Source organism: Erythrolamprus reginae, chromosome 1 (genome assembly GCF_031021105.1).
Source record: "Erythrolamprus reginae isolate rEryReg1 chromosome 1, rEryReg1.hap1, whole genome shotgun sequence".
Lineage (NCBI taxonomy): Eukaryota > Metazoa > Chordata > Lepidosauria > Squamata > Dipsadidae > Erythrolamprus > Erythrolamprus reginae.
This window is the reverse complement of record NC_091950.1, coordinates 402,762,746-402,787,286: the sequence shown is the minus strand read 5'-3', so window position 1 is coordinate 402,787,286 and position 24,541 is coordinate 402,762,746. Positions and strand designations below refer to the sequence as shown.

General features: G+C 41.7%; 1 protein-coding gene across 1 annotated transcript in view; it reads right to left on the bottom strand.

The window, feature by feature from the left end:
• P2RX1 (purinergic receptor P2X 1) overlaps positions 1-24,541 on the bottom strand; it is a 61,400-nt gene that overhangs the window by 24,775 nt on the left and 12,084 nt on the right. Inside the window, exons 2-4 of the mRNA XM_070735168.1 lie at positions 11,828-11,975; positions 9,878-9,949; positions 7,686-7,755 (exon numbers count right to left, since the gene is read on the bottom strand). Of these exons, the coding sequence (XP_070591269.1) occupies positions 7,686-7,755; positions 9,878-9,949; positions 11,828-11,975 (290 nt within the window). The remainder of the gene's footprint in view (positions 1-7,685; positions 7,756-9,877; positions 9,950-11,827; positions 11,976-24,541) is intronic.

Sequence of the window (24,541 nt, the reverse complement as noted above, 5' to 3'; positions counted from 1 at the left end):
TGAAGTAGTCTGGAGCTCTCCCGACCGGCAAGGGATCCATTGCGGCAGGCGCAGGCTCGTTCTTCCGTCGTCGCCAGGTGAAGTGACTCGAGACAGCACGTACAGAGACGGTTCGCTTTATTTCTCAGCTCTTTAGAAGTGACTACCAGCTGGAACGCGTCTCAGCTGGAGCCGGCAAAACCGGCTCTATTTATACACAAAGTTCCCGCTCAAACGCGAGCTGTCAGCGCCGCAGCCAATCAGGCGCAACCTATTTACATAGTCTGCCTAGAGACAGTTTACATGGCAATACTCTGAGGCAATACACTTAATATTCAACACCTTCCATGAATCCAATGTCTTTCCCCACTTGGAACTGAAGCCAGTTTGGCTACTGCAATGCGCTCTACATGGGGCTACCCTTAAAAAGCATTTGGAGACTACAGCTAGTGCAGAAAACAGCCGTGTGAGCAGTTGTGGGTGTGCCTAGATACCTCCACATTACTCCAACACTGCGTGAGTTGCACTGGCTAACAATCTGTCTCTGAACGCAATTTAAGGTGTTGGTTATCACCTATAAAGCCCTACGTGGCTTACGGCCAGATTACTTAAGGGACCATCTTTTGCCTCATACTTCCCAGCGGACTGTTAGGGCCCACAGGGTTGACTACTAGGACCATGTGGGAGGGCCTTCTTTGTGGTGGCTCTGGCTCTCTGGAATCAGCTACTTCCGGAGATCCGTACTGCCCCCATCCTGCTGGCCTTCCAGAAAGCTGTGAAGACCTGTTTCTGCCGGCAGGCCTGAGGACATTGAGTTATCACCATTTAACTCCAGCCCAGAAGAAATGAATGCTTTTATTTTAGGGGTTTAATTTTTAAAAAATATTGTTTTTTTGTTGTAGGTCGCCCAGAGTTCGTAAGGAGTTGGGCAGCTTATAAATTTAATAAATTAAACTAAACTAAACTGAACTAAATTAGAAGAGACTAGACTAGACTAAAATAAAAATAAAATAAAATAAATTATTCCTTACAACAGGAGTAACAAGCAATGAAAGAATAATGCAGGAAAAGCCAGAAACTGTTGCAATATAAATTATTCTTTTCAAAACTTTAGCCCCAATTTCCTTCCTCTCCTCAATTCCTGGAACACAATTAGTCAGCATCTCAAGGCCATTGATCGTTATCTGTCCTCAATTCCTTCCTCCCTCCCTATTAGTAGCTCCTTTTGCAGCCTGTGAAATGCCAAATACTCTGTAATTTAGGCTTATTATTATTATTATTATTATTATTATTATTATTATTATTATTTATTAGATTTGTATGCCACCTGTTGTATCCTGAAATGGCTACCTTGTAACGCTGTAAATAGTTTGTTCCTCTTTTCCAGCGCTGTCTGAGCCCAAGCAGGAAGTCGCTCCTGATTGGCTCAGACGCGGCCGGCTCTCGCTTTGGCGGGAACCGCAAAAGTATAAAAGAAGCGGCTTCTCCCTGCAGAGCCAGTCGGTACTCGCTGAATTGTCACTTTACCTTGCTGAGCTGTCACTTATTCTCTGAGCTGAATAAAAGTACCGATTGCTCAAACCCTGTCTCTGGGTCTACTTCACTGGCGACGAACGAACGGAAGAACTTCGCGTGCAACATGGACAAAATCCAGATCGGCCAGGCTCCAGAACTTTTCGATGCCGAGAAAATGACTTGGGACGAATACATGGCCACCTTCGAAATATTCCTCGAGGCGGCGGGAATGCAGGACGCCGGAGCCGATCGCAGACGGGCTATTTTTCTAAACTACTGCGGCGCAGAGATCCGTAGACTTGCCCAAACTCTCACCGAACCAGAACAAGCAAGAGCCACAGCGTGGGACGTCCTTCAACAGAAACTAGCGAGCCATTTTAAACCAACCAGACCAGCCGTGGTTTACCGGCATCAATTTCACATGATGGCTCAGAGAGAAACCGAGTCGATAAGCCAATTCACAACGCGGCTTCGAACGGTACTCGCTCAATGCAAGTTTCAAGATCCGGAAGCTCGCCTCACCGACGCCTTGATTTTCGGCATGAAGAACCACACAGTGAGAAGTAAACTCCTCACCGAAGATGAGCCGACTCTACAAACCGTAATCAAATTAGCGCAAACCGCGGAAGCAGCCGACGCAGCGGCAAGAGAATTAAAAGAGCACGGAAGGCGAGAAACCATTGCCAAAATCGACGCCGAGTCTCCCAGCGCCATGGGAACAGACGTCCGCAGCCAGCCAACTAGCAACGGGGACGACTGCCTCCTCCTGCAAGACCAACCGAGACACCCTAGAGCTACTCATCCAGCCCCCTGCGCGGGCTGCCGGGGAAATCACCAGCGCCATCGATGCCCGTTCCGCGACACCACTTGCCGCCGTTGCAACCGGAGAGGCCACATCGCCATCGCATGCAGAGCAACGGCACCAGAAGAAACTTTTGCCACACAACAATACCAGCGACCCCAAAGCCACCCCCCCCAATCGCGAGACAGGAGACCGTTCCGCAACTCGGGTCAAAGGAATTACCCCACCGCTAACCGAGACTACAATAGAGGTAACTCTCAATATTCCGTGAATAACACGGCAACCAAAAAGGGGGCTAAAATTGTTATCTCGTTGTTACTAAATAACCAGCCTTGCTCAATGGAGCTAGATACGGGTTCGAGATATACCATCATGCCCTGGGAAAAATTTAAGCTATATATGCCTAATGTGTCTGAGGCTGACCTAATTCAAACCTCTTTGGTGATCAGAGACTTCCAAGGGGGGGTAATCTCGGTCCTGGGAACTGCAAATGTACCTATTGTATTTAAGAATGTCAAATGTACCCTTCCCATGCTTATTGTGACGGGGGCCAAACACTCCCTGCTAGGGCTAGCATGGATGGAACCGTTGGGGATTGAAATTTCGGGTGTGTGTAATGTAAACTGTGATATTATGCCTAACTTTGTGAAAGAGTTCCCTGAAGTGTTCAGCCCCACCTTAGGATTGTATAAGGGAACCCCCATATCTTTCTCTATTGACCCCAAGGTCCCACCGGTTAGACTGAAACCTCGCAGGGTTCCCCTCCCGCTTCTCCCCAAGCTAGACTTACAGCTGGACAAACTCATTAGTCAAGGTATCTTGGTCCCTGTGGAACAGGGGCCATGGGAAACTCCCATAGTGACACCCCTGAAGCCAGATGGCTCCTTAAGAGTTTGCGCTGATTACAAATCAACCCTGAATAAGGCACTCCAACACCACCCCTACCCCATTCCGGTTGTGCAACAACTCTTACACTCCCTGGGGGAAGGGAAAAGGTTCGCAAAGATCGACCTGGCGCAGGCTTACCAGCAACTTCCGGTCGATGAACAAACAGCAAACGCTCAAACAATTGTAACGCACAGGGGGGCTTTCAAATGCACGAGGTTACAGTTTGGGGTGAGCATAGCCCCAGGGATATTCCAGAGCATCATGGAACGCCTATTGTCAGGGGTAAATGGGGCCATCCCATATTTTGATGACATCTTAATTGCAGGGGAAAACCAGGAACAAGTGAACAAAAGAATAAGGGAAGTACTTAAGAGGCTACAGGACAAAGGGTTACGAATCAAGCCTGATAAATGTGTCTGGGGAACTAACAGTATTGAATTCCTAGGATATAAAATAGATAAGGAAGGTATCCACCCCACAACTGAGAAGCTGAGAGCAATTAGAGAAGCCCCAGAGCCACGAGATAAGAGTGAGTTGCAAGCATTTTTGGGCCTCCTTAATTTTTATTCCGTTTTTTTAAAGCAGAAGGCAACAGTAGCAGAGCCTCTCCATCGTTTACTCCAGAAGGAAGCCCGCTGGACATGGGGGAAAATTGAACGTGAAGCCTTTGCTCAAATAAAAAATTTACTAACTTCTAAAAGTGTAGTAGTCCAATATAGTGCCTCACTACCCATTAGGCTCACGTGCGACGCTTCGCCGTACGGCATAGGAGGAGTCCTAGCTCACGTTCTACCTAATCAGACAGAGGCCCCAATAGCATTTTTTTCAAGAACCATGACCAGCACGGAGAGAAATTATAGCCAGTTAGACAAGGAGGCTCTGGCATTGGTGGCAGGGGTAAAGAAGTTTCACAATTACATTTTTGGAAGAAACTTTGAGCTAGTCACTGACCACAAACCCCTACTAGGCCTGCTAGCCCCCAACAAGCCCACTCCACCTTTTATGTCTCCAAGACTAATCAGATGGGCCCTTTTCCTCTCTGGGTATCAGTATGAGCTCACCCACAAGGGGGGGAAGGAAATCAATCATGCAGACGGCCTCAGCAGATGCCCCATAGCAGACTTGGTAGAAGACCCTGTTCCAACCACAGACGTGCTAATGATAGAACTCGAGGAAAACCCACTAACCACAGCAAAAGAGGTAGCTGCACACACGCAGCAAGACCAAATCCTGAAACAAGTAGTGAACTGTGTTCTAAAGGGATGGCAAAATGATATTGTTAAACCTGAATTGTGTGATTTTAAGAACAAAAGGCTTGAATTGTCATATGTAAAAGGTTGTTTGCTGTGGGGGGATAGAGTGATCATCCCCAAACGCCTAAGGGAAAAGGTACTCAGAATGTTACACGTGGGCCATCCTGGGATTGTCAGGATGAAGAGCCTAGCAAGGGGGCATTTATGGTGGCCAGGGCTTGATGCTGATATTGAAAGTTGGGTTTCAAAGTGTGACCCGTGCCAAGAGTCTAGGCCCAATCCCCCCAAAACAACTCCGGCTGAGTGGGAACAGCCTGCTGGCCCTTGGTCTAGGATCCACATTGATTTTGCTGGCCCAGTGGGGTCTCAGTATTTCCTAATAGTGGTGGATGCTTTCTCCAAATGGTTGGAAATAATAGCAATGAACAACATAACCACAAGTGCCACTATCAAGGTATTGAGCAGACTGTTTGCATCCCATGGTTGCCCTGATCTATTGGTGTCTGACAATGGACCACAACTAACAGCCAGGCAATTCGAATTATTCCTAGATGGCCTGGGGGTCAGACATGCCCTCATCTCGCCTTACTCGCCCTGGGCTAACGGGTTGGCAGAACGTTACGTAAGGGTGGCAAAAGAGGCATTGCACAGGTCAGGCCCTGGAGATGTGCAACAGAACTTGGACCAATTCTTATTAACCCAGCACATTACCCCTAACTCGCACACACATGTAAGCCCTGCAGAGTTATTGATGGGGAGAAAGTTGAGGTCACCACTAGACAGGTTAAACCCAAGGTTCTGTTTGAATAATAACCAAATGTGCATAAAACCAGAAAGAGAAATGTATTTGGGTCAAAATGTATATGTAAAATGCTTTGATGGAAATGTAAACTGGATGAAGGGAATTATTGTTAAGCAAAATGCACCCAAGACTTATATTGTTAAACTGGAGGATGGTCGTTTGTGGAAACGACACATAGACCACATTCGGAAACGAACTGAAAACCAATTACAACAACCCGCTGACTCGGACGCTCCCCCTTCAACAGACTTTTATACATTGCCCGAACTAAGAAACACGCAGAGAGACTTATCGGGCCCGGGGGAACCATCCAGCGACGCCGAGCCATCCTCGTCCTCCGAGGCCTTCGTTGGGCCCGCCAGGCCTAGTCCGCCGCACCGGGAGAGCAGCGGCGAGCCATCCTCCACAGTCAGTGGCGAAGGAGAAAATGGACTGCGCAGGTCAGCGCGAGAGTCTCGAAGGCCTCACCGATTGGACGACTTCGTCACGTGGCTTTCTTGATGGATGGGTCCAACTATGAGGGGAGGGGTGTTGTATCCTGAAATGGCTACCTTGTAACGCTGTAAATAGTTTGTTCCTCTTTTCCAGCGCTGTCTGAGCCCAAGCAGGAAGTCGCTCCTGATTGGCTCAGACGCGGCCGGCTCTCGCTTTGGCGGGAACCGCAAAAGTATAAAAGAAGCGGCTTCTCCCTGCAGAGCCAGTCGGTACTCGCTGAATTGTCACTTTACCTTGCTGAGCTGTCACTTATTCTCTGAGCTGAATAAAAGTACCGATTGCTCAAACCCTGTCTCTGGGTCTACTTCACCACCCCTCTCCGAAGACTCGGGGAGGCTCACAACAATAAAAAACAATATTATAGCAAAACAAATGTAATATTAAAAGAAGCATATAAAATCCTATCATATATTTAAAAACCAAACAGCACATTCATACCAAACATGAAACAAAATATAAAGAAGCCTGGGGGAAAGGTGTCTCAACTCCCTCATGCCTGGCGGTATAAGTGAGTCTTCAGTAATTTATGAAAGACAAGGAGGGTGGGGGCAGTTCTAATCTCCATTTGTAATTGATTTTTGAATCAATTACAAATGGAAAGCTTAGTATATTCAAAATTCACAGTTCTCTGTATTTGGTAATGCAGTGTGTAGTGTATCCTCATGAAAAACACGTTGCATTAGATAAATGGCAAAACGTTATCAATATATTTTCAGAAATGAGAAATGAAAGAAAAAAGCTCATGTCATCTGCAATTTATAGCTGCATGTGGCCTTCCCATCAAATCTGGTTAGTCATTATGGAAAACAGGATATTGGAGTATAAACATTCTGGACTATAAAATTCTTTTACAATCTTTTTTAAAGTATGTCTTATAAATCACATGACAAGTAATATAAACAAGGAGGTAGCTTACTTTATAGAACATATACAGTACAATAGCACTGTTTGAGTTCACACAATACATTGAATTATAAACTAGTACAGCGGTACCTCTACTTAAGAACTTAATTCGTTCCGTGACCAGGTTCTTAAGTAGAAAAGTTTGTAAGTAGAAGCAATTTTTCCCATAGGAATCAATGTAAAAACAAATAATGTGTGCAAACCCATTAGGAAAGAAATAAAGCTTGGTATTTGGGTGGGAGGAGGAGGAAGAAGAGGAGGAGGAGGAGGACAGTTGTTGCCCAGAGCGAACGGAGTGCTTCTTTTCTCTGGCAGAGGTTTATTCCAAGCGCCCAGAAAAAAGAAAATGCTTTGTTTGCTCTGGACTGCCAAAGCCTCCTTAAGCACCACCGAAAGGCTCCTCAGAAAAGCCTGAGATGGACGGGATTAAAGGGGGAATGGCAGGAAACTGGCCAGGCCTTCGTGCCACTCTCAAATTTCCTGGGAATTTTTTCCGGGCTCGGGTTTTTAAGTAGAAAATGGTTCTTAATAAGAGGCAAAAAAAGCTTGAACACCCGGTTCTTATCTAGAAAAGTTCTTAAGTAGAGGCATTCTTAAGTAGAGGTGCCACTGTACTATCATGTATCTGAATCATCATGTGACCATGGGGATTCTGCAGAGGTGGGTTGCTACCAGTTCTAGCCAGTTCTTTAGAACCATTAGTAAAGCAACGATGATATCATGGAGCTGGTTTTCTCAGTGCTGACCCGTGCGCACCGCCATCTTGGATTTTTGCTTCTGTGCATTTGCAGAAGCTATTTTTTCATTGCTATGGGGGCGCATGTACCCCTGCCCCTGGCACAGCCCTGAGCGACCCATCCCTGGGATGCTGCAATGGTCGTAAGTGTAGAAAAACAGTAATAAGTCCTGTTGCTGATTTAACTTTGAACGCTCACTAAATAGATTGTTGTAAGTCGAGGACTACCTGTCCCCAGATAGGAGACCATGAGGAAATCATTGGGCTGCATTTGATCTGATTAAGCTTGTTGTGTACCCAGGTATTTCTCACCTTGACCTCGGCGAAGAAACTCTCCTTTATGACAATTACTGTCATTGTTACACGTCTCAGACTCAGGATGCTGAAAAGAGAGAAAAATGGAAATATTATTATTATTATTATTATTATTATTATTATTATTATTTATTAGATTTGTATGCTGCCCCTCTCCGTAGACTTGGGGTGGCAGACAACAACAACAACAGCAACAATAATAATTTATTAGATTTTTATGCTGCCCCTCTCCGAGGACTCGGAGCAATTCAATAAGTAGGGCAGAGGTACATTGTAAGCCCTTCTAAAACTCTTTCTTGACATCGTGGCCCACTAACAAACATTTAGTGACTATAGAGAGTTGTGCAAATAGTAGAAAGCTGAACTTCTAAAATATATTACTGAATAAACAAAAACTCCACATGTTTTGTATAGCAAGCAAGGGATTAGCTATCAGTGTGTCAGGGGGAAAGTATTTTGAAATTCCCTGATATTTTCCTAACATTTCCCTGACATTTCCATGTAACCTGCGATCTAGTTAAGGCGCGGTCGTAGATGACATCGTACTAAATGGCTATGCCATGGAGAAATATTGGTAGCCGAGGAAGCAAGTTGTTGCCACAGTTATGCTCATTTTTGCTCGACTCTGCCAGGAAGCACAATCCAGGTTTTTTTTACATGATTTCCCCCTGACTTTTAAACATTTTAATACCGTTTGTTTTTTCCCTGATATATTCTGTTTTTTTCATGAATTCCCTGAAAATTCCCTGATATTTCCTGAACCGCTGATATCCCTGAAAATTCCCTGATTTTCCTGATTTTCCCGGTTTGCTGGACACCTGAGCTGTACGATGTTTTGGGGTTGGTGGGCATGTTAGTGTACTGTTGCAACATGGCCGTTTGGGAGAGGGTTGCCCATTCACAAAATGGCTGCCACGGGAACACCATCATTTACAAAGAATGCAACTTGCATTCTTCTTTAGTCAACACTTCTTGCAGGAGGGTATGGCGTTCCCCTATTGTTGGCTTTGCACGGTAAGCCAGCTAAGATTAATAAGCAGTTGAATAAATGTTACTTTATTGTAAAGCTACTTTGATAGAACCTTGCAAGCCTGAAAGTACAATTCTCTGCTCCCAGTAATGGGCAGCAGCCGGTATGACTGAGATAGCCTACTAGTTAATAAAAACCGTGATGCATGTGCAGCTGTGTGCCCCGATGCACCCGCATGTGCCCCTGTGTGAAATTTGGCTGCTGTGCATGTGCAGAAGTGAAGTCTTCCAGGAAAGCCTATTGAGCCTGGGGAGGACAAAACACGAGCCTATTGAGCCCACCAGAAGTTGGGAAACAGGCCATTTCCAGCCACCAGAAGGCCTCCAGGAGGGGAGGGAAGCTGTTTTTGCCCTCCCAGGCATTGAATTATGGGTGTGGCCACTCGCGCATGTGCGATAGTGCGCACCCACACTCTTTCAGCACCCGAGGAAAAAAAGGTTCACCATCACTGGGCTATAATAATAGTGTCTTAAAAGCCTGATAATGTTTCCTTTCTATATTTTTTTATACTAACGAGAGTCAAGGCAGGGTGACCTTCAGTTTTTTCCCCCTCACATTGTCTTCTCTGGCTTCTTAGAAACATAGAAACATAGAAGACTGACGGCAGAAAAAGACCTCATGGTCCATCTCGTCTGCCCTTATACTATTTCCTGTACTTTATCTTAGGATGGATATATGTTTATCCCAGGCATGTTTAAATTCAGTTACTGTGGATTTACCAACCATGTCTGCTGGAAGTTTGTTCCAAGGATCTATTACTTTTTCAGTCAAATAATATTTTCTCACGTTGCTTTTGATCTTTCCCCCAACTAACTTCAGATTGTGTCCCCTTGTTCTTGTGTTCACTTTCCTATTAAAAACACTTCCCTCCTGGACCTTATTTAACCCTTTAACATATTTAAATGTTTCGATCATGTCCCCCTTTTTCCTTCTGTCCTCCAGACTATACAGATTGAGTTCATTAAGTCTTTCCTGATACGTTTTATGCTTAAGACCTTCCACCATTCTTGTAGCCCCTCTTTGGACCCGTTCAATTTTGTCAATATCTTTTCTTACATATTTTGCTAACTTTGCATTCTTTTTCTGAGGTTATCTCTATGGTATTCTACAGAAGACCAATAAACTAAATGATATACAGTGACAATATCAAGCTACATACCCCTGGGCATGTTTCCTGTTTCTGCTCACGAGTGATAATAAAGTTAGTCATCACCACAAAGGAACTGTCGCCCTGGAGAAGAAAATAAGATGAATGTGAAACTACTCATTTAATAGTTGCAGATTATCCTCTTGATTCCTGGCTAAGCACAGAAATTTTTAAAAATCACATCAGGATTTTTACCTTTGGCTGTAGTACATTGCAGTTAGGTAAATCCAAGCTCTGGAGTTCATACTTTTATACCCCCTCTCTTGAGGTAGCAGCTAACTGACATTGACTTATCTTGGAAAAATGTAAGCAATGCCTGATCTAGTTAATACTATTAGCAAACCATCAAAACCATCAGAAAAATACCAGAGTTGTAGGCAAAAATGGAAGATTTTTTTTAAAAAAGCTAAGGAATTAAGAAAAAGCTGGAGGTATTATTGTTATTGTTGCTGTTGCTGCTATTATTATTATTATTATTATTATTAATCTCTTTTATTCATTAAACATGAAACCTAGTGAACTGACCATTTTAAAAATGTCACAAATAGCACTGACTAGTGTTAATGGTTGATACGGTTTCGTGCCAGTGTCCTAGGTATCAACCAAGTATCTTCTTAAAATATATGATGTTCTGAATAGTGCAGGGTTTTTTTGCAATTCCTTTGGTGTTATTGCAGAAAGTTGCAATTTCTTGATGTGTTTTGTGAAATTCTTGAACATGATACCAAGTGTCCTGATGACACTGGGCATCACTGTTAATTCTTCTTCTTCTTCTTCTTCTTCTTCTTCTTCTTCTTCTTCTTCTTCTTCTTCTTCCACTTACTCTTCTCCTCCTCCTCCTCCTCCTCCTCCTCCTCCTCCTTCATCATGATCATGGTCATGATCATCATGATCATGATCATGATCATGATCATCATGATCATCATGATCATCATGATCATCATGATCATCATGATCATCATCATCATCTTACCAAATATGAAGGTCAGTCAAATGAACATTAAAAATGCATCACAAATGCCATTGACTGATGCAGGTTGCTGCCCGCGTCATAGGTATCAACCAAGTACCTTCTTAAAATAATTAATGTTCGGAGTAGTGCAGTTTTTTGCAACTCCTTTGGTGTTATTGCAGAAAGTTGAAATTTCTTGATGTGTTTTGTGAAATTCTTGAACATGATACCAAGTGTCCTGATGACACTGGGCATCACTGTTAATAATTCTTCTTCTTCTTCTTCTTCTTCTTCTTCTTCTTCTTCTTCTTCTTCTTCTTCCACTTACTCTTTTCCTCCTCCTCCTCCTCCTCCATCTCCTTCTCCTTCATCATGATCATGGTCATGATCATCATGATCATCATCATGATCATCATGATCATCATGATCATCATCATGATCATTATGATCATGTCATCATCATCAATTTACCAAATATGAAAGTCAGTCAAAAGAACATTCAAAAATGCATCACAAATGCCATTGACTGATGCAAGTTGCTGCCCGCGTCATAGGTATTAACCAAGTGTCTTCTTAAAATATATGATGTTCCGAGTAGTGCAGTTTTTTTGCAATCCCTCGGTTGTTATTGCAGAAAGTTGCAATTTCTTCGTGTTTTTTGTGAAATTCTTGAACATGATACCAAGTGCTCCGATGACAATGGGCATCACTATTATATGTTTCATCCATAACCATGAGTTTCATCTCATAACCATAAATATTCATCCAAAATAGGAGAAGGTTGATCATTTCTTTTGAGTGCCGTGTTTCTTTCAGCAGAACCCTGGAGTCAATCATTGACCAAGCAGTAACAAGCAAAAGGGAAAGTTCTTCTAAATTAATACAGGTAGTCTTTGACTTATGACCAGTTGAAGTTATGAGAGACCCCGGCAAAAGGCACTTAGAATTCAGTTTCAAAATTCTATGTTTATTTTCTGGAAATGACTCTTCCATCGAAACTAAAGTCTTACCTGAGGAGGGAAAACGTAGTCTGCCACATCCCATAAGTACGGACCCATGCCACTAATGTTTGTAAGTGCGATGCCTTTGAGTTTCACTGAGACAGAGTTTATGATGCCATCCTTAGACTGGTAGCCTTTCTCGTACAGGAATACCCACCTTAAAAAGACATTTTTTTTACAAAAAGAAAGAAAGAAAAGAAAAGACAATTAGCATGCTTAGAAAGTAAAAAAGCAAGAAGGAAAACTATTCTGGCAAAGAATGAATAGCATTTACAAACAACAAATATTTTTGCGAGATTGAATTTTGGTTTCTCATTGGGATCGGAGATTTTTACTCTTCTGAGCTTTCAGACTCATGCCATGCCCATCCTCAGGGAATTTCTTTCTACTGAAATAGATGCTTTGGTCTGTTTTTATATAGTGCCTTCCTACTGACTGATTGTGTGTTGATGGCTGGAAATTGGATATTGTTTCCTTATAGAATAGAATAGAATAGAATTTTTTATTGGCCAAGTGTGATTGGACACACAAGGAATTTGTCTTGGTGCATATACTCTCAGCGTACATAAAATAAAATATACATTTGTCAAGAATCATATGGTACAACACTTAATGATTGTCATAGGGGTCAAATAAGCAATGAAGAAGCAATATTAATAAAAATCTTAGGATATAAGCAACAAGTTACAGTCATACAGTCAACATGGGAGGAAATGGGTGAAAGGAATGATGAGAAAAACTAGTAGAATAGAAGTGCAGATTTAGTAGAAAGTCTGACAGTGTTGAGGGAATTATTTGTTTAGTAGAGTGATGGCGTTCAAAAAAAACTGTTCTTGTGTCTAGTTGTCTTGATGTGCAGTGCTCTGTAGCGACGTTTTGAGGGTAGGAGTTGAAACAGTTTGTGTCCAGGATGTGAGGGGTCAGTAAATATTTTCCACACCCTCTTTTTGACTCGTGCAGTATACAGGTCCTCAATGGAAGGCAGGTTGGCAGCAATTGTTTTTTCTGCAGTTCTGATTATCCTCTGAAGTCTGTGTCGATCCTGTTGGGTTGCAGCACCAAACCAGACAGTTATAGAGGTGCAGATGACAGACTCAATGATTCCCCTGTAGAACTGTATCAGCAGCTCCTTGGGCAGTTTGAGCTTCCTGAGCTGGCACAGAAAGAACATTCTTTGTTGTGCTTTTTTGATGATGTTTTTGATGTTAGGTGACCATTTTAGGTCTTGAGATATGATAGAACCTAGAAATTTGAAGGTCTCTACTGTTGATACTGTGTTGTCTAGTATTGTGAGAGGTGGAAGGGTGGAAGGGTTTCTCTTAAAGTCTACCACCATTTCTAGGGTTTTGAGTGTGTTCAGTTCTAGATTGTTCTGGTCACACCACAAGAATAGTTTCCAAACCCAGAATGTTTCCAAACCCAGAATTAAGTTGGTGGTAATACTGTAAATACTGTATATTTGCCTTCATTCGTGACAAATATTTTTGACTGAAGTGATATCAGTCTGAATATTTTTTTTTTACTGCTTATAACCTAAGTTATAAGAAAGAAGTAATGGATGGAAACTAATCAAGGATAGAAGCAAACTAGAAGTAAGAAGAAATTCCCTGACAATTAGAACAATTACCAGAAGAACAACTTGCCTCCGGAAGTTGTAAATGCTTTTTTGTAATAAAAAAAAGCATTCACAACTTGTAAAAAAAGTTGTAAAAGTTTTTTTTAGAAGAGATTGGACAACCATTTGTCTGAAATGGTATTGGGTTTCCTGCCTAAGCAGGGACTTGGACTAGAAGACCTTCAAGGTCCCCATCAACTCTGTAATTCTATGGTTTTAGTAAGTCAAAATCATTGTAGACTTGACACATGCCATGCCGGTAAATCTGGATTCCTCAGATTTTGAGCTCTGTTTGACGTGTTCTCCAGACGCCTTATTCATAATTTGCCTTCTGAGTGGAGGTTCACAGACTAAGCTAAACTGATTAACTTACTGAAAAAAAAAATTAACTCAACTGAAACAGCAGTATTTAGCAATCAAAGCTTATATATAAATCTAAGCGCCGGTGTTTAAATCATAGGCTTTTTCCTCCCACTTTTTCAAATCAAAGGCTATTTATAACTGTCTGGTTTGGTTCTGCAACCCAACAAGACTGACACAGATGTCAAAGGATAATCAGAACTTCAGAAAACACAATTACTGCCAAACTGCTTTCAGTTGAGGACCTGTATACTGCACGAGTCAAAAAGAGGGCGGTGAAAATATTTACTGACCTCTCGCATCCTTGACATAAACTGTTTCAACTCCTACCCTCAAAACGTCGCTACAGAGCACTGCACAACACCAAGACAACTAGTCAGAAGAACAGTTTTCCTCCAAATGCCATCACTCTGCTAAACAAATAATTTCCTCAACACTGTCAAACTATTTACCAAATCTACACTACTATTACTACTAGTTTTTTTCTCATTATTCCTGTCATCCATCTCCTCCCACTTATGACTGAATGACTTGTTGCTTGTATCCTTAAGATTTTTATTAATTTTGATTGTTTCCACATTGCTTATTTGACCCCTATGACAATCATTAAGTATCGTACCACATGGTTCTTGACAAATGTATCTTTTCTTTTATGTACACTGATAGCATATGCACTAAGACAAATTCTTTGTGCGTCCAATCACACTTGGCCAATAAAGAATTCTATTCTGTTCCGTTCCGTTCCATTCCATTCTATTCTATTCTGCCTGCAGCTGGATGATATAATAGTTTCCTTTAGTCTGGGAACCACTGATTCTTGTCTTGGCAGGTTTATTTCTAACACCAACTCATTCTCTGTTTTCTTCTTCCCCACCTCTTCTGGTTTTGTGGTTGTAAGTAGCTGAAAAGTATGGTTACCCACTTTCTGTTCCATTTTTTAGCCATCTGGAATCCCCCAAATCTCTTCATTATGATACCTTACAGGAAGTGGCATGAATTACCAATTTAGCTCAAGTGATTGAAATTTTCTTATTTTCACGCCTCTCTACTCCTCTCAACACCAGACATTTCATTTCCCCACTCCCATCCTATATCTTTATGAGAAGATCTCCTTATTTCATAAAGTCCCCTTTTACATTTGTGTGGTAGAAATTCTGTTTTTCTCGTTAGTCATAAAATGCTTCTCTTTCTTTCTTTCTTTCTTTCTTTCTTTCTTTCTTTCTCATTCTTTCTTTCTTTGGGTTTGTATGCCGCCCCTCTCCCTCTATTGTCCCCATTCAAATCCCATTTCTCCCTCTTCTAGTCAGAACAAAAGGCAGTAGAGATGGGCTACAAGCCGGAATAAAAAAAGTAAGGTTCTACATTTAGTCAAGAAAAACAAAATGCATAGATACTATTGATCAACAATAGTAACTGTGAGAGAGATCTTGGAGTCCTAGTGGACAATCATTTCAATATGAGCCAGGAGTGTGCAGCAGCTGCCAAAAAAGTCAACACAGTTCTAGGCTACATTAACAGAGGGAAAAGGATCAAGATCATGTGAAGTGTTAATACCAATTTATAAGGCCTTGGTAAAGCCTCACTTGGAATACTGCATTCAGTTTTGGTTGCCATGATGCAAAAATGATATTGAGACTCTAGAAAAAGTGCAGAGAAGAGCAACAAAGATGATTAGGGGACTGGAGGCTAAAACATATGAAGAACCTTTGCAAGAACCAGGTATGTCTAGTTTGATGATAGCAGTATTCCAATATCTCAGGGGTTGCCACAAAGGAGACAAAGTCAATCTATTCTCCAAAGCACCTGAGGGTAGAACAAGAAGCAATGGGTGGAAAGTAATCAAGGAGAGAAGCAACTTTGAACTAAGGATAAATTTCTTGACAGTTAGAATAATCAGTGGAACAGCTTGCCTCCAGAAGTTGTGAATGCTCCAACCCTGAAAGTTTTAAAGCAGATGTTGGATAACCATCTATCTGAAGTAGTGTAGACTTTTCTGCCTAAGCAGGGGGTTGGATTAGAAGACCTCCAAGGTCCCTTCCAACTCTGTTGTTGTTGTTGTTGTTGTTGTTATTACCATTGTTAAGCAAGAGTTGAGTATTGCACAGTTGTTAGGGGAACCATTGCAGTTTGTATATATTGTGAGCTCGTGTATTGTTTCAGTTGAAGCTGAAGTAGTCATTGACAGGTAGAACATTGTAGCATATAATTTTGTGTACTAACTTAGGTCAGATTGAAGGCAGCGTAGTTCTAAATTTTCTAGCCTAAAATTTCTAGTCTGGTAGAATAAGGCTCCAAATTTGATTGCAAAAAAATTGACTTCAACAACAGAGTATGCCTGGAATGCATTATCTGACACTGTAGTTTCTTCCCCAAACCCCCAAATATTTAACTTTAAACTGTCAACTGTTGACCTCACTCCATTCCTAAGAGGTCTGTAAGGGCATGCATAAGCGCACCAGTGTGCCTACCATCCCAATGCTAAAGTCTCCATGTATTCGGAAAATATGTACTCAAAACCATGTTTGCACTTATTATATATTCATATTAATTTTTATACTTTTTCTGTAATCATATACACTTGAAAACAACATTTCCCTCTCTAGGTGAGATGGAACCAAAAAATAGGTTTTCTACATTTCAGAAATATAACTGAATCTGAGTGGTTGATTATATAATTGAGTAATTAATTATATAACAAACTTGATTATACAGTTAAACAATTAGGGTCAGAAACGCTAATTTACTTACAGGACAATTTACTTATTAGTGTCAGAAACACTTGCCAATCATCCAAAGATCAATCAGTAGATCTCAATCTATCTTCATGCTGTTCCTCATAAAATAACGCAAACTAAAGGAATGCCTCTTGTTCAGAGAGTATGAAAGAATAAAAACATAATCCTTAAGAACATTTTCTCAGAATAGATCCTGCTGTATTCAGAAGTGGCTACTTCCTGATGAGTATACATAAAATTGATTTTAGATGACGAGTCAACCACTACTCAGCTGGCCAAATATTTGCTTTAGAACAATATTTATTTATGGACATTCTTGCTAATCTTGCTGAACCATGATCTATGAATGTGGATGTCCTTAGCCATTACATCACCAAATTATTTTCTCATTTGCGTCTTTCATTCGCAGAGTAATAATACCTTCAAGGAATATTGTATGGGTTACTGAACATAGCAGTAACTGTTTGTAGAATACCACATTATAATTTAATGATGAATATTTCTAGAAACTAGTCTGCAGACTTGACTCTGTGGTTTCTTCTCCAAATCCCAAAAACGTTAACCTTAGATTGTCTACAGTCGACCTCTCCCCATTTCTAAGAAGTCTGTAAGGGGCATGAACAAGTGCACTACTGTGCTTACCATCATTGTCCAATTTCCTATATTGTTACTTTTTACTTGTGTTTATACAACTACTACTATCCTATAAATGTTTGTCAAATAATTAAAATAATATAAAATAAAAATAAAATAACAAACAAACAAATATTATAAAGCAGCATACTTCAACCTGGGTTCTACATGTTATAGTCCATGACTTTATATCAGGGGTCTCAAACTCAATTTACCCGGGAGCCATAGTTCCCTCTAAGCTGAGCAGTGAGCAATCGCTTACTTAAAAATCATCATCAACTCAGAGTTTTCCAAACCTGCCCAGAAGCCGAGAGGGAAAGAGTGAGAGGGAAGGAGAGAGAGAGGAAGAGAGGAAGAGAGAGAAACAGACAGAAAAAAAAGAGGAAGGAAAAGAGAAAGAAAAAGAACGGGAGTAAGGAAGAGAGAAAGAAAATCAAAATCTAGTTTGAAACTAGCTCAACTATTTAAGTGGCATTTTGATATTGATAGAGTTGCCCTATTATGAGCTCACTGTTATAGGCACACAGTACAGTATTTTATTTTGAAATTCTCTGAGGCAAAACAGGGTGGGTTTTTTATTTGTTTGTTTGTTTGTTTGTTTGTTTGTTTGTTTGTTTGTTCGTTCGTTCGTTCATTCATTCATTCATTCATTCATTCATTCATTCATTCATTTATTTATTTATTTATTTATTTATTTATTTATTTATTATTTCTGTGCTGCCCAGTCCCGAAGGGACTGCCGCTCAGACACTATACTTTTCCGCCCACCCCCCCCAAAAATTAGAGGGAACACTGCCGGGGGCCGCTAGAGTTAGAGTCTGGGTGAGGCTGGGCCGCATCAGGTTTTCCATAAGAAAAGCTCTTACAAAAACATTCCAATGTTATCAAATGTCTTTATTTTTTCATCTTATTTTGTGTTAAAAAATAAAAATAAATGAACAAATTCCTAAGGAAAAAATAAATAAATCAGTAATAAATAAAATGAAAATAATAATAATAATAATAATAATAATAATAATAATAATAATAATAATAATACAACAGATATAGAAGACTGAAGAAACCACATTCAGCTCCACACACAACACTGAAAAGTGCCATTCGTATCAAACTCGGGTCGCACTAACATTAACCGATGCCGATCGGTTTCCGGTCACAATTCAAAATGCTGGTAATGACCTTTAAAGCCCTACATGGCATTGGACCAGAATACATCCGGAACCGCCTTCTACCACATGAATCCCAGCGGCCGATAAGGTCCCACAGAGTTGGCCTTCTCTGGGTCCTGTCAACCAAACAATGTCATTTGGCGGGCCCCAGGGGAAGAGCCTTCTCTGTGGTGGCCCCGGCCCTCTGGAATCAACTCCCCCCAGAGATTAGAACAGCCCCCACCCTCCTTGTCTTTCGCAAATTACTCAAGACCCACCTTTATTGCCAGGCATGGGGGAACTGGGACATCCTCCCCCAGGCTTTTATATTTTATGTTTGGTATGTGTTGTATGGTTTTGAATTGTTGGGGTTTTAGATATGTTTTATTCTAATATTAGATTTGTTTCACTGTTATATTGTTTCTATTATTGTTGTGAGCTGCCCCGAGTCTTCGGAGAGGGGCGGCATACAAATCTAATTATTATTATCATTATTATTAATAATAATAATAATAATAATAATAATAATAATAATAATACTTTGATATTGAGGTGGGGGCCACAAACTATTGTCCCGAGGGCCGTAGTTGGCCCACGGGCCGTGAGTTTGAGACCCCTGCTTTATATAGACCAGGGGTCCCCAACCACCGGGCCGCGGACCAGTACCGGGCCGCGGGGCATGTTGCACCGGTCCGTGGAGTCAGCAGCTGCCGGCCCTCATGCCGCCACCCCCTCCCTCCAGCGCTTCGCCTCCCGCTGGGCAAGAGGCCTCGGGAGGCAGGTTCTGCCGGCCACAGGACGATGGATGGGACAGAGGGGCGGGAAGGACCGAGAGGCTCAAGCCTCTTTTGGCTTCTGCCGCGGGGCGCTTTTGCGTTTTTGGCTGGGGGGAGGCAGGAGGGCCAGCCTGACCCCCTCTCTCCAGCGCTTAGCTCCCGCTGGGCAAGAGGGCTTGGGAGGCAGGTTCTGCCGGCCACAGGACGATGGCGGGAAAGGGGCGGGGAGGACCAGCACCCCCATGCTTAATCCCGACCCCAACCACGCCCCTTTCCACCCCCACTGGGCCATAGAAAAATTGTCTTGCTGAAACTGGTCCCTGGTGGAAAAAACGTTGGGGACCACTGATATAGACCACAACTGAACCCAAAATTTATGTTGCTATTAAATGCACAAAGCGAGGGCACAATAACTGAGGCAAGCCAGATCAAAGCCAGAACAAAGGCCTTTATTAAGGCTAACGGAAGACAACAGCAATTGCAACCAGAAACAGCTCAGTAAACAGTCAGCAGCTTCTGCTGTGCCTGTCAGCTCTTTTATAGCCGACTGTCAGACGTGACAGCCAATAGGGAGCCTCTAAACTCCCGCTTTCTAACAGCTCCTGTTCTAGCCAATCAGGGAGGTTGCTGAGCAGACTTGAGCATCCTGAGGGGACATAGCAGTTGCTAGGCGAGAGATTTCTTCAGCGAGTTTTGCCCCCATTTTACTACCTTTCTTGCCACAGTTGTTAAGTGAATCACCACAGTTAATTTAGTGACCCAGTTGTAAAGTGAATCTGGCTCCCCCATTGATTTTGCCTGTCAGAAAGTCACAAAAGGTGATCACATGACCCTCAAGACATGGCAGTCATCGTAATAATAATAATAATTTAATAATAATTTACTAGATTTGTATGCCGCCCCTCTCCGAAGACTCGTAAATATGAGGCCAGATTTTGATCCCATGATCACCATGCTGTAATGGCCTCAAGTGTGAAAATGGTCATAGAAAACAATTATAAGTATGAATATTTGTTTGTTTGTTTGTGTTTGTATGCTGCCCAATGGACTTTGGGCAGCTCACAATAAAAAAACAAACATACAATGTAATATTAAGACCCCTTAAAACCAATTTAAAATCAACTGTTAAAACAATTAAAACAGTTTAAAGAACCATACATATCATTAATGGCCCCAGATCCCAATGGTATACCATCAGATCAACGGCCCCAGGCCTGCCCTAAAAGCCAGGGATTTTAGTCATAGTTTAATTATTAGATTTATACATACAGTATATTGTTTTGTATTGTATGTTGTGAGCCACCCTGGGTCTCCGGAGAGGGGCGACATACAAGTCTAATTAATAATAATAATAATAATAATAATAATAATAATAATAATAATGTCTTTATGGTTTTCTGGAAGGCCTAGATTGTGGGAGTAACATAGAAACATATAAGTATAAAGAGGTAAAGTATACACATAAGAAATGAGTATGAATAGATGGAAACAATAGGGCAGGAACAGTAGGCACATTGGTGCACTTATGCATGCCCCCTTACAAACCTCCTAGGAATGGGGTGAGGTCCATAGTTCCCTCTAAGCTGAGCAGTGAGCAATCGCTCACTGAAAAATCATCAACTCAGAGATTTCCAAACCTGCCCAGAAGCCGAGAGGGAAAGAGTGAGGGAAGGAGAGAGAGAGGAAGAGAGGAAGAGAGAGAAACAGATAGAAAAAAGAGAGGAAGGAAAAGAGAAAGAAAAAGAATGGGAGTAAGGAAGAGAGAAAGAAAATCAAAATCTAGTTTGAAACTAGCTCAACTATTTAAGTGGCATTTTGATATTGATAGAGTTGCCCTATTATGAGCTCACTGTTATAGACACACAGTACAGTATTTTATTTTGAAATTCTCTGAGGCAAAACAGGGTGGGTTTTTTTATTTGTTTGTTTGTTTGTTTGTTTGTTTATTTATTAATTATTTCTGTGCCGCCCAGTCCCGAAGGGACTGCCGCTCAGACACTATACTTTTCCGCCCACCCCCCAAAAAAATTAGAGGGAACACTGGTGAGGTCTACAGTAGACAGTTTAAGGTTAAGGTTTTGAGGGTTTGAGGATGTGACAACTGACTCAGGTAGTGTATTCCAAGCATTGACCATTCTGTTGCTGAAATTGTATTTTCTGCAGTTGAGTTTGGAACAGTTTACTACAAGTTTACTATACAGTTAACAGTTTACTATAAGCAGGGATTTAGACCAGATGACCTGCAAGGTCCCTTTCAACTCAAATAAACAAACAAACAAACAAACAAACAAACAAATAAACAAACAAACAAACAAACAAACAAACAAACAAATAAATCTTTATATTTATTTGCCCGTGTATTATTGCGGTTGAAGGTAAAGCAGTCATTGACAGGTAGGACATTGTAGCAGACAATTTTGTGTCCTAAGGTTAGGCCTGACCATAGGCGGTGTAGTTCTAGGTTGTCCAGGCCCTAAAATTTCAAGCATGATGGCTTAAGGTAGTGGTTCTCAACATGGGGGTCGGGACCCCTTTGGTAGTCGAACAACCATTTCACAGGGGTGGCCTAAGACCATGGGAAAAGACAAATTTCCCATGCTGTTAGGAGCTAAAGCTTCTATTCTTGTGCCTTGGAACATTTTTTTACAATCAGATCAATCAGGCGTTTACAGTGGAGGTGTCCCTCCGACCTTCCTGCCAATCAGCTTAAAGCTTTATTGGGAGAATTGGTGCTAGACTTATGGTTGGGGGTCACCACAACATGTAGAACTGTATTAAGGGATCGCGACATTAGAAAGGCTGAGAACCACTGGGTTAAGGTATTCTATTGTGAGCAAAGGAATGGAGTACTCTTCTTGTAAAATACCTCTGGACTCGTTCGATTGTATTAATGTCCGATATAGAGTATGGATTCCAGGCAGAAAGCTGCATTTGAGAATTGGTCTGGCAGAGTTTTATATGCCTTGATTTGCAGTACAATGTTATCAGAGAAGAAGTTTTGCAAAATTAAGTTAACAACTCTTAATGCCTTTTTGACAATGCTGTTACAGTGGTTTTTTTATTTTAATGTTTCTGTTCTAACTTTGAACAGTCACTAAACAAACTATTGTAAATTGAGAACTAACTGTATTAGATTACAATTCCTCATATTCACAGGCAATGTATTCCAAGCATCAGTCTATTCTCAAAAATTAAATCTGGAATGGCAGTATTTTATCGCGTCAAATCGCAGAATAGGACTTGCATTAAATACATACGGCTGTGCTCAACACAAAATATGTTCCAGCTGTTCCCTTTCTTAAAAATAGTAGCAGCAGGTTTTTTTTGTTCCCTGGTTAAATCGGTGCCACCATTTTTCTCCTATTTTTACATCTTCATGTAAAGTCTCAAGTTTTAGTTCTTCAAGCTATAGCTCATCCCTCCCCTAGAGAACTTCAGATCATTCACCCAGGGCAAATAGCTTGGGAATCTTGCTTACTATTTATGGTGCCTTACTGCTGGACTCTTCCAAAAAAGGCAATATTCACATCCCCCAAAATCACTAGGTGTTAATTTGTATGGATGGGTGCAGATGTAGACATAATTATAAAAGAGTAATATTCTGAAGAGTAATATTCATATAATCCTAGTAGGAGAGACATCAGATACATGTGTCTACTATCCATATGTTGATTGGCAACTTCGAAGTAGCCCTGCATTCCCTTCGTACGATGCTTAATTCTTAAATTAGATTCAGTTCTTACTCATAGTTCCATTAACCATGGCATGTAGATGCCTCATGTAGAGGGATGCAGAGCAGAAGTCGGTTCCTACCTGTTCTGCCGGGCTCTCTGATAGGAGCCTCCCGAAAATTCAAGGGTACGAATTTCAGACACACACACGTTTGAAAATTCAAAACAATGTTCTTTATCACAAAATGCAAAATAAACTAAGCACCCTTGTTGTATTGCAAAGAGCACTCTTCCCAAAACAACCGGATAGTCTGTACAATTTCCCTTAAGCAGTCATTAAGTACTTAGCTAGCAGCTGTGAAGAAACGTCACAGCCCTCCTTCTTCCAACGAAGTGAGACACATACACTTTGCTCCGCTTTGGTTTCAAAGGCGTGAAAAATCAACAAAGTCCGGAAAACAGCAAGGCACGGGGTGGGATATGTAAAAGCTGAAATTGACACGTTTTCAGCAAATTTCCATTTCCAAACAGTGACAGGAATAAATATTAACTCCTCTACTAGTCTTTTAAAAACCTGTGAAATTCCGCCCTGTTGTGATTCCGTCCGAGGCCCCTCAGGGAACGGCTGATCTTCTGTCGGTTTCCTGCTCAGAGGGGGAGGATGAGGAACAGGAGGTGCAGGCAGACGAGGAGGAGGAATCCCAGGCTGAGGAAGAGGGGGAACAGCCAGAGGCCCCCGAGAGGGAGCTCTCCCCAGCAAGCAGCCTGGATTCCTTAGAGGAAAATGCACAAGCAATAATCGATCTGCGACAGAGAAGAGCAACACAAAGAAGGGAGCAATTGGCTAAGTACTTTCAGCACTAAAGAGGCAACAGCTGGGTTTGGGTGTGGTGCTCTCTGGAAAGGCTAAAAGGCAGACCCACCCTTCCTGGCTTGTGGAGTATTTATCTTTGGGAGTCTTGGGACCTGGCTGTGATCTTTGGCGTCTTGGAATTCTGGTTTGTGACTTTGAATACTGAAACCTTGGGGGGAAAAGGTGGGGGTCTTATGCTCTACAGTGGTGGGTGTGCCAGCAAGAAGTTTGCTGTATTGTCTGGACATCAGGACTCTGCTGTAAAGTCTCCTAGCCTGCCTGTTGGGAAGAACAGGTTTTTCTCTGTGTTTATTTTTCAAGCTATAAAGTACTTTTGCTTTTACCAGCGTGTCTGGCTGTTTTTTCCAGTTGGTGTTGAGGTCTGGGGGAACCCAGAGAGAACACCGCCCTCAAATAGCTCAGTTGGTTCATAGTTTACCAGTTTTCCAAGGTTTGATAAACTCAGGACAATGAACTGTAAAATCATGTAGGAGAAGATTTGTGAGCACACTTTGAATAGCCGAGAAAACAAACCAATGGATCATCAAACCAACCAAATGACCAGTCTCAAATTACCCTACTTTGGACATGTTATGCGAAGATCCAGCTGTCTGGAGAAGGCTCTGGTGCTTGTTAAGGTAGAAAGAAAGAGAAGAAGATGACCAGTAGCAAAATGGACAGATTCAGTAGTAGTGGCTAAAAGTGCATTTCTAGAAGACCTGAAAGACTAGGTTAGGGACAGATAGTCCTGAAGAAAATCCATCCATGTGGTGGATAATAGTCAGCAAAGATTTCATGGCTTGTCAATCAATCAAACTCCTTCTAGGAGTTATTGCCCTCTGTGTTTTCTCATTTACTGAAATGCCTTCTCATCCTAGCCTGGAGATTTGCCTTTTTACAAGGTTTTCCAGAAAAAACAGAAATCTTTAAGA